The sequence below is a fragment of the Numenius arquata genome, chromosome 1 (genome assembly GCF_964106895.1).
Source record: "Numenius arquata chromosome 1, bNumArq3.hap1.1, whole genome shotgun sequence".
NCBI classification, from domain to species: Eukaryota; Metazoa; Chordata; class Aves; order Charadriiformes; family Scolopacidae; genus Numenius; species Numenius arquata.
The window spans coordinates 40,071,031-40,082,026 of record NC_133576.1 but is presented as its reverse complement, the minus strand read 5'-3'; the positions used below and the strand labels follow the sequence as shown (position 1 = coordinate 40,082,026).

The window sequence follows — 10,996 nt, the reverse complement described above, 5'->3', positions numbered from 1 at the left end:
GTATAGTGAAGCCTAAAAGAACAACTTTTTGGAGTCTAGAGCTCAATCCATACATTATTTACTTCAGTAAGACTAGCAATCCAGTCTTGAAACATAATATTCTTCTGAATTAAATGGAAAACAGAAAAGAATTGTTCAAGAGGCACGTGCAACAGCACTTCTTGATGTTTTCCTCTACCTGCATTTGACCAAGAAGCCTGGACAGCTGGCTTGATTGGCTCTTGATGTGGTTGAAAAAGCTTACTCAGTTTCTCTTGCATTTCCTGTTTCCCCTTATCCTCACTTTCCTTCTTCTTGGTTATTTCTTCCCTTTTTTGCTTTTCATCTTCCTGAATTTTTTTTGGCCACTGAAGTTCTTCTTCTGGTTGCACACGATCAAGTCGCTGCTTATCCCGTTCCTGGATTCGCCTGTTGAACAAATAAGGTGTTTTTTAAGCCAGTCAAACAAAAGACCATATAAGTTAGTTGTCCTTGTGTGCTCTATAGTATAAAGCATACTCTTTATGGCTTTTGCATACCCTGTAAGAGCTGTTAGTTTTATTTTGGTGAGTTATCAACCACTCCACATCATCTTCTTTCACAATGACTCCTCGAGGGCAAAGGATAAATATTCAGAAAGATTTGATATGACTCCGTATGTATCCATAAAGAAAGAGCTGTGACTCTCAGACAAGTGAGAAAACATTATTTCATGCAACCTATTACTAAGCACAGGCCTCCATTACCTTGAGTTGCTTTGTCTCTGCATTTAAAAAAACCTACCTTTAATTTTTTATTTTAACTCGCATACCAATTCTGTACCTTTACAATCCAATTCCACAGAACTCTAAAAGAGGTACAGAGCAACGTGAGCATACAGAAATGACAAACCAGTTATGTTTTGCAGCAGAATGTAAGATAGGAAAAAAACATTCAACGCTACTTTTTCTCGTCAGAGTTCTTCAGGGATTTCTAAACGCTAAACTTTACCTTCTTTACTGAGGCTGTGATCTCTTCTCCTCCTCAATGACATGAAAACAAATATATTTAGCTGTTTTTTTCTAACTATTGTATGAAACTTTACACAGGTATCTTAGAACAGTATCTTAATCAGCTCGTAATGGTCTGAAAATTATAAGCTTGATAATATTCAGTACCTCACACTTTCAGTCCCACCTCTTCAATTCAACAACATCTGCGTCTCAACTTGGGAATTCAACAATATTTGTGTATTTTCTTTTCATAATTTTCCATCAGATTCATAAATCCTATGCTGTTGTTTTAAGTGATGAACCATATGAAGAAAGGAGGAAGAAGAGAAGAAAAAAAAAAAATCTCTCTTGGCGGAAGAAACAAAACTCCTTGGCATCCAAGAACCCAGACATAAGGTCTTTGGTTCCATGTAACTGTAAGCCTGCTTTTCAAAATCTCTTCCCAAGCAGTCTAATTCAAGCAATCTGAGTACCCATTATATCAGCACTGTTAGTTACCATTTTCATTTGTCCTACAATTCCTTTATTTAATATAGGCCTGTAGATATCAGCCACAGCTATCACCAGACATTTTCAATAATGAATTCTTACCATAAGGTTTTCCCTGAAACCCAATAAGCAGTAAATTATACACTGCAATTTTTATCTGCTCAGCACTGACTTCAGCTCTACAATATGGGAAGAAGTCAGGAATACCGATCAAACAAATTGGTTCTGCTTATTTTCTCAAAGCCACAAACATCCTTAGGTAAGACTCAAAATAGCCCAATCAGATAAAAAAAAAAAAGAAAAAAAAGCAACAGTAATCAGAAAATATGGCAGTCCTGATCCTCTCGTTGAGGGTCAGGAAGTAAAAATATCTGCAAGCTTCATACAGCACTCTTGCAGAACTATTCAGAAAATTTTACATTCCCGCTGCGAAAGCCAACAAATCCTTCCTCTCCAACAGAGGATAAGACAACAGAGGAAAAGAATAAATATTCTCTGCCAGAAACATTTTGCACCAGTAAAGATAATTCTAAAGGGCTACAACAGATGCACAGTGCACTTTATTTTGTTCCATGACCTATTCCACTTCTATACTTTCTTCATACTTACAAAATTAGTGACAAACACATGACAACAATCTGGTTATCACAGGCTTGGCCTACTATATAGAATCTATTTTGTCCAAAGACAACATGAATTTTTGGACAAAAACTGTGAGGGGAAAAAAAAAAAAAAAAAATGAGTTAAGGGGAAACATCCACTTTCCAAACAGTAGGTTGGCACCAGAGTGCAAAAATCTCGTCTCCATCAATGTAAGTTTTGAGTTGATAAGAATATTTTCTGAAAGATGCCAAGGTACTCAGTATCTAAATTGGCAGCTACTAACTTACAAGCTCAAAAAAAAAATAAAATCTTTGGTTCTCAATAAAATTGCTGATACCATTGCAATATTCCAGATCAGTATACCATGAGTACAGGTTAAGACACTAATGTGAAGCGTATCACTTCCTCCTCTATGAAAAACTGCTACAGTTTTCTGCCTTCGATGTTAAGTCATCTAACAAGTTAATAAATTCACTGTTCTGACAGCCTCCTATTTTAATCACTTAATTTGTCCTTCTTATGTTCATTTGCAAAGTATTCAGAGCCAATTACTCAGCAGTTTTGTTGCAGCACTGAAGCTGTACCACATAGGCATACAGAGCTCAGTTTTCTTTTGACTTGACTGGGCTTACCTGGTGAGTTTAGTCAGACGGGCTTTCGATAGGAAATTGAGTTTTTAATTATGTTTCTAGCAGAGTGATTATGTCTTCCCATACTTATAAACCAAGTTTGCTCTAACTGCTGGACTGAGAATAGCAGACAAAAATGTATCCTGGGGGAGTGGGGGGCATGTGCGATTTCTTTTTTCCTTCCATAGAACCTGCAGGAATTTCTTCTTTGATTGTTATAGAAGCTAACATCATGGGTTGAAGACAAGGCAGGGAAAAAGAACAGACAGAAAAGCTAAAGAAACACAAGCCTAGGTGTGAGAGCCACAACTTGGGGTTAGGAACAGAAAACTTAACATTCTGCTCTTTTCCTTACTTCAAGACTCCCGCTGTGTGAATTATTGTGGAATATGACCTCTCATCTGGGATTTACCCATACCTGCTTTTACTCTCTTAATTTCCATTTTTCTCTCACCAACTGCATTATACCACTCAGGCAGTTCTTATCCCAAACACCAAGAGTAAGCTCTATTCATTTTACTCAAATGTAGGGTTTTTTTCATCCCTCTGAACTGTATATTACTCCTACAATCATGCAAGTCTGCCTGGAATTAACCTTAAGATAACTAAGACTAAATAGCCATAGGGGGTCTTCAAAAAGACCTTTACCATCCCCAAAAATGTATGTCTGTATTTTTGTTTGCTCTAATAAGTTATGTGCACAATTCAATGCATAATTATCAACAAAAAATTGTTAAGATGGTTCTCGGTATAAAGTGATTGTGGTTATATCCATTAAGCCACAGGTTAAAGTGTGCATAATTATGTTCTTAGATTATTCTTTCTTTGCTTTAGAGATATTAAAAGGCAGCATACTTCCATAATCACTAAAGGTGGAATATCCAGGTTATGAGTATTAATCATTTACCTTATTCATTTTGCTGTCTGTTGGATATCAGTAAGACTAGCAGATTGCTCATTATCAGATATACCAATTGCAATTTAGAAGCTTGAATATTTGGGCAGCATGACGTTTTGCATTACCAATAATGTCTGAATGCTGAACTAGCATGAAAAGTCAGACACGAAGTTTTCCATGGCAGAAGTTTTTCCTATTTTAAATCTGTTATTTTAAATTTCTGTTTTTTTCTGGAAGAGAGTGGAGTATTTTATTTAATGTTCTGAAATAGAATATTTTTAGTGTTCCTACACTTCCAGTACTTCATCTAGAAAACTTTTTGTTTTCAAGGAATTATCATATTTGGTGTAGTTATTTCTTCATGATTGAAAGCTGTTTTCTTAGAAAGTTTGCCATTTCTGAAGTTGATTTTTAGATCTTTAAGGGCATACAGTTTACGTAAATGATTTAAGAATTATCTAAACTTAACTGCTTTCTATGTATAAGATTTCTCTTTGAGGATATGGTTTTCACTGAGACCTTGTTTTGGTTTTGTCTGAAATGTAAAAATTGACTTGCCAAGTAGTAACACAGGCTATCAATTTACTTTAGGTCACAGATCATATAATGCTATAACCAATAATTTAAGGCCTTTTGTTCCCAGGCCTTTGTTTTCATCTCTTAACCACCACCTGTTTACATTAAGCGTATACAAACCCCATAATTGCTAAAAATTAAATCAAACAGCTACTGATAAATGATGTCAGAACAGAATTGGTGGCTAGCCTATATGCCTTTCATTTTACATAAATATAAATATATGCAGAAAACATTTCCAAGTGTGTGGCAAAAAACATTAGCTCCATTTTATGTTAGTATAAAAGAAACAGCTAGTTAGTTACGCTGTTCAAGAATTTCTCTAGGTGCAGAAGTACACTACACATTTAAGTAACATTGCTGAAATCTGTACGTATCACTGACAGTTAAGAGAGTCACAAAGAGACGTAGAAAGTTCATCTCCACAACACACTTCTCATTCAAGGATAAATCAAGAGATTTCTCAAGTTTTAAAATGGATCATCTGTACTGGAATGAAACTTGGTCTAGGTCTTGGGAATCCTTGACATTTAGCAATATATTACTGAGAACTGGGAATGCAAAGTTTCTTTTACTTGTTTGCAAAATGATTTGCACTCTAACATCTCTACTGAAAGGGCTTAAAATTACAGAGGTTTGCTACCTTTGAGCTTCTTTTTGCTTTTCCAGTTCTACTGTCTTTCTTTCTTGTTCTTTCTGTTTCAGCCTCTCAGCTTCCAAGTTCTTCTGCTTCTGTAGTTGCTGTTTGTTGTGCATTTCTCTCAGCTCCTAGAGAAAAAAGTAAAATACGTGTAAACACATACTATGTGAATCATAACTAATGGCCCCATATATTTTATTGTGAAATAACAAAACTCGCAAATGGTTGGATGTGTCTCTTCAAACTTACAGTATTGCCAAATGCATTGGCAGATTTCAAAGGTAAATTTTAAAGGTCTATAAACCATTTACTGTTTTCCTATTTTTATCCCTATAACCTGAGAAGTTAAAGGGTTAAAAAACAAGAAAACCTTTTTTAAATGGTACTCTAAAAAGTTGACAAGTTTGACAAAGCCTCATCTGAAAAGTCACTTATGTTTTATTTTAAGTTGTCTGTTGGTTTGTTGAATTCGTTTATTAAATTCCATACAAAAATCTGCCTTCTGAGCTGCTCTTAATAGGAACTGTTTCAGTAATCATTTTTATTTTGAAATTAATGATGATTTACTAAAGAATGTTGGATTGTTTTATACCCAGGAGACTGAATTCCTTAAGCAATGTCTTTGGGATGAATCATAGCACAGAGAGTATTCATCCATACACAAGTCAGTTTTCCCCTAATTAACTGCAAAGACATTGCTTGAAACATTTGGAGTGTAAATAATAATAAAAACATCATCTTTTCCTCAAGATTTGTTTTCTGCATTAAGACCTATTAACACAAACGCAAGTTCTATCCTGAATCTTTTTGCATAACGTAGAATTTTGTGGTGAAACTCCTCAGTATTACAAGGAAAAAAAAGGATCACTTTACCTGTGACAACTGAAATTTTTCATTGAAAACAGTTCACTTTAAAAAAATTTATATGTTTTAATGAAAATACAGTACAGAAAAATATGCAGAAAAAGTACGTAGCAGTAAATTGTTTCTAAATCTGTATCTTAATAATGTCTAATTTTATTGAATTATGTTATGACTCATATCATGCAAGTTTGTTTAGTTCGCGTATCCTTAAAAGCTTTATCTTAATTAATCCAGGGATTGAAACAGTTAATCCTGAAAGTATTTGGATAGTTTTTCAGAAATTCACATTCTACAAATTAGCCAAATGGAGGCTTCATATGACTGTCCTCATGCACTGCCCAAAACGTAGAAAATTGCATAAGAGGGGAAAAAAAAAAAAAACACAAACCCAAATCAAGTGATTCAAAGGGCCAAAGTGAGAAAAGTTTCAGTAAGTTAATTACACAAGATTATTAGTAACTTCTTAGCTAGAGTTTCATAAAAGTTGAAAGTTAATACTTGTTTATTTACAGACTGTACTTGCACTGTATCTAAAAATTTTAGTTGATGAAAAGTAGTGCATGCATTAGTGCTGAACAACTGCACACTGTGCAACATCAAATTTTAAGATTTCAAAATAACTACATTATGAAGAGGAATAGCACATGACCTTTGCAAGGTATTAAAAACACTTCTGATATATGGATGAAAGTTAAAAAAAACCCTGTTAAGTTGGACCTTGTGTCCTAGCTCTCAGTCCCATTCATATCCTCAATTTTAACGTCAATGAGAACTGAATTCAACATCATTAAATAGATAATGAGTTCTTATAGAAGTTTTAATTAAAACTCTGCTAAGACCATGAAACTCACTGAAATACAGAGATAATTTGGGCAACATCATATTTTATGATCATCATTATTTTCCATAGTCGTCTTAAACCTTAGTAGGTAGTTAGGATCTAGGATGGATATTGCAGAACGTAAAATAAACTACTCTTGCAAAAAATCACCAGAGTTATTCAGGCAGGATATTGCCTGTGGGAAAATTTTAAAACCTTGAATGGTTATAAACATTCATGTATAACATTACTTTGGACTAAGGAAAAGGGCTACTTAAAAGGAAATACATTAGCAATATTGAAAATAACAGGTTTTTAGTAGTTAGCCCATAAAGAGCAATGAGACAATAAAGGGATCAGGAAACTGCAGTGAACACACAGTTGGTCAACTGCACCTGGAGCTAGAGGTGGCCTCTGACCAGACTATAAATTTTTGAAGTGCTATCTAGAGTGAAAAGTCATTTGCAATAACTCTATGTTATTAATTCAGCTTTAATGTTGTCACACTAGCATACTGAGCTACAAAGGATTTGACTCTTGTTTCAAATTAACTTCTCTGAGGGAATCACAGTTCTCATTTTCCCTACATGATCACCTGAACCCTTATTTTTATCAAAAAACATGTATAAGTGCAAAGGATAAATATACGACCATAAGAACATTAGCAGTGGAGTGATTTACAAGCATTCATCTGAAAGGACACAGATTAGAAAATGGCACAGTTTAAAGTAGTTTTCCACCTGGCCAACAGTATTATGAATTTTTGTAGATTGCAGAAATCCATAAATCTAAGCATCTACAAAGCTCTTGAAGCTCAAAATACTACTTCCATGAAGTATCAAGTATCTTTACTAATATTAATGATTTTTAACCAGCTGATTCTCTTTTCTGGGTAGAGAGACTGCTATCCAAAGCAGGTTTCTGACTCCTACTTTAGTTCAGCTTTAGCACAGGCTTCCATTTAGAAATCCTTTGTTGTTCTACTTGCTCTAGCTTTCCTTCACATTCATTTCCCTTCCCGTCACTTAACTTTGTATGCCAAGAAGCTCAAGATTCTGAGTCCTGGCCAATGAGAACTCCTCTTGCTATTGAACAGAGAGATCTGGGATAGTCACACATTTCTAATAAGGCAACACTGAAGATAACCTGTTGTTACTTGCAAAATTTTAAAGTTATTTAGACAATAGTCTCTCCAGGTTTATTTTTTCTTCCCCTTTGCATCTTTACTCCAAACTCTGGGTTTTGAGCAGTTAAATAGAAATACTCACTAGGTAAAGAAATAGGAACTAAAATACTCGAAGAGTATGAAGGCTATCATAGTTTAACAAAAACAACAATAAATCACAGAAGTTTTACGTGGGACAACCCAGATGCAAGTATCTGAGCTTAGTTTACTTTTTAACAAGAAATTTGTAAACTAGAAAGGATTATTCAATTCATCTATATACACAGAATCAGGAGGAATCTACCTCTAATTCAGAACATTGCTATTTTCCCCCCTTCAGAAAAGCTTCCTGAGCCTTGAAATACATAAAAACAAGTTACAACTTACAAGATTATCTGTGCACCAAACATTATTTACTTCCACTAGATGTCCAATTACAAAGCTAGCCCAAACTCTATATTTTAATTATAGTTCATACTTGTACATTTATCTCACCATTAAACATATGATATATGCCACTTGTACTGACAAACAGAAAACTGGGAAAGTTGTAGCTATAAGCCATGCCTCCATGTCTGTCTGAAGCAAGTAGTTTCTCATACTAAGTACATATAGTAGGATCATTAACTGCTGCATCACATCAATTAAGTGCTGCTGCCAACTCTGGTTGAAATAATTAAATTATTTTGTTTGCTTGTTTTGTCATTTCATCTATATCCTCAGCTATATCAGAATCTCAAGGGACATTTTAATAATTATTTAAATTTTCCACATTATTCCCTCCCAGCTAAGTCAATGTGCTAGATCAGTATTTTGTGAAGAGATTTTTCTGTGACACACCTGTAACAGTTAAAAAAGTCTAACCTAGCTTATACTCCTAGTACTGGATGCAATATTTTTGGAGATAAAAAAAAATGCAATCTGTATCCTTCTTTGCTTTGGCTAGGAGGAAATAAAGATTTGATGGGTACCTCATGCAACAGAGAGATACTCTGTTGCTTTGCCAAGTACCAGTGGGAGGATGGGGGAGAAGGAATCAGTATCTCCCACAGCGTTATAAGACACCAGTTGAACAAAAGTATAGTAACACTTCAACAGTCAACAGAATGAAACATTTGCCAGCTGAATATTCAGCACAGTCCTACACTCATCTTTTACAGACACAAGCAACTTAAAAGCTGTACATTTACAAATCATATATCGTAACTCCAAAGACATAACAATGCTTTGCTTGTTTCTGATATGCAGGACAAAGCATGTCTTACCTTAAAAGCAGAGAGAAATTGTTACCTTTCCACTTAATTCACAAACAGACTAACAAGTATAATTTTGAGATGTTAACAATAGCCACATTTAGGTACCCACATAATATTGAATATGAATTAAAATATGAGTTTCATACAGCAGAGTAATATTCACTATATACAGACAAGTCACATTGCTATGAAAACCTTAACATTAGAATTGTTTAAGCCCAAATTTTGCCTTTTGACAGAAAGACAATAGAACTTAGGTTACTTCAAGGATTACAATACGTTTCCATCAGATCTTCTCCCCTCGAGACAAATCGGAGCATTTTGACACCAGAGAAAAGAACCCTACAGTTCTGTGCTCACTGAGGCTTTCCCACAGCAATACTCTTCTACCCCATTCCCCAGCTCCCAAAGCACCTGCTTTGTCCTTGACAGAGACCGTTCTTCCTTTCACCCCATATTATAGCTACAGGGGATTTGGTAGAGGGAATGTATTGTCATATCTCTCATACCTGGAATCACAAATTACAGTGCTGTGTAGGAATACTTAAAAGTGTTTTCTTTTTAAAAATTCTGAACACCACAACTAAAATAGGTAATTCACTTAAAATCTTGACGTTTCAGATAAGAAAAAGACAAAAATAACTACCTAGTACCTTGCCCAGGTTGCAATTCAAGGCACACTCCTCATCTAGGCAGTAAGGATTAGATAAAGAATCAAATTATAAACTCTTCTCTTTGGTTACGTTTTAGTGCTAGCACCTCTTCTTACATACTAACTTAGTGAAACACTGCACACTCATCTGTTTATGGTAAAGTGAAGCACATAACTGGAGGAGGTTCATCACTCAGATTGAGATTGTTGTGTACTGCCTGAGTATGGCATGGAGACCTTTAGAAAGGAGTCTAAGTAGTTGACGCAGCCCAGGAGAACTGCCAGGCACTGCAGCATTGCATCTTCCATTGCCACTGACTGGAAGAAAGAAATGCTCAAATGTAAACAGGCATTCATATGCAAGACTTGTCCAGTGCACACTGACCAGACAGGGACTGACAACAACTGGAACATGACACAAAATGTAAAACATTTTTAAGAACTTGATTCTACTTGTTTACCCCTTTTTCCAGGCACTGAGAACAGCTTCTCGGCAAGACTGATGTTATTTCAGAAACAATAATTAGTTGTCTTCTCCTGTGCAACAACACAATAAGCTCTAAATACTTGATTCTTCTATGGTATATGAAATGATCATTTGGTCTTTGGAGACAAGAATCAAAGAATTAAGAATTATTATTTCTTTATTTGACAGTGTGAAATGACTGACCTTTGCAACATTTAAGTGTAAATTCACACTGAATGTAGAAAGAAATTGTAAAGGTAAATTATAGTGGGACTATACATATAGAAACAGGAAATCTAATATAAGGCCTTCTATTCTACAGAATTATTTTATAAAGTAGAGAAAATAAACAAGTGCCGAGTTAAAATTTACTAATTTCTGTATCAATTTTAATTATTACATTTCTAGGCTAAGATTTTTAAAGCGTAATGGAAGTTAGACTCCTTCAACCATAATTCAGGACCCAAAAAGTGGTCCAGCTTTCAACCCTGTTACAAACTCAGTCACTTACTCTATAACCAAATATAGCACAATCCACAAGACTATTATCTTATCTGATAAAATAACTCAAATCTGATTTAAAAAGATATCTGACCAGTTGCAGGCTAAGGTACCTATTTCTCTGCCAAACAAGTACTAACAGTTTCCTGAAAGCATGTGGTTCTACCTAAAGATATTCAATAAAAATACTTAAAATTACCTGTTTTGAAATAATAATAACATTTTATACTCCAGAAATTTTTTGAAAAGGAACTAAATTCTATGAACATTTCCAACTCTTGAGATGTTAACTTGAAACAAAAGTAACTGAAGTACTTAAGCTCTAAAGAACTAACCATAAGAAATTTAAATCAGTTGTTTTGGAGGGATGACGAAAGATCCAGTAGAAAAGAAATGTTTCATTTATCTCCCTAGTAATTCATACATGAAGCAAAGATGAGGTAATTTAACACTTGTTTTAAGTATT

General features: G+C 34.6%; 1 protein-coding gene across 1 annotated transcript in view; it reads right to left on the bottom strand.

Moving 5' to 3' along the window:
- ITSN1 (intersectin 1) overlaps positions 1 to 10,996 on the bottom strand; it is a 138,604-nt gene that overhangs the window by 55,687 nt on the left and 71,921 nt on the right. The window contains exons 17-18 of the mRNA XM_074155536.1: positions 4,810 to 4,934; positions 179 to 408 (exon numbers count right to left, since the gene is read on the bottom strand). Coding sequence (XP_074011637.1) covers positions 179 to 408; positions 4,810 to 4,934 — 355 coding nt within the window. The remainder of the gene's footprint in view (positions 1 to 178; positions 409 to 4,809; positions 4,935 to 10,996) is intronic.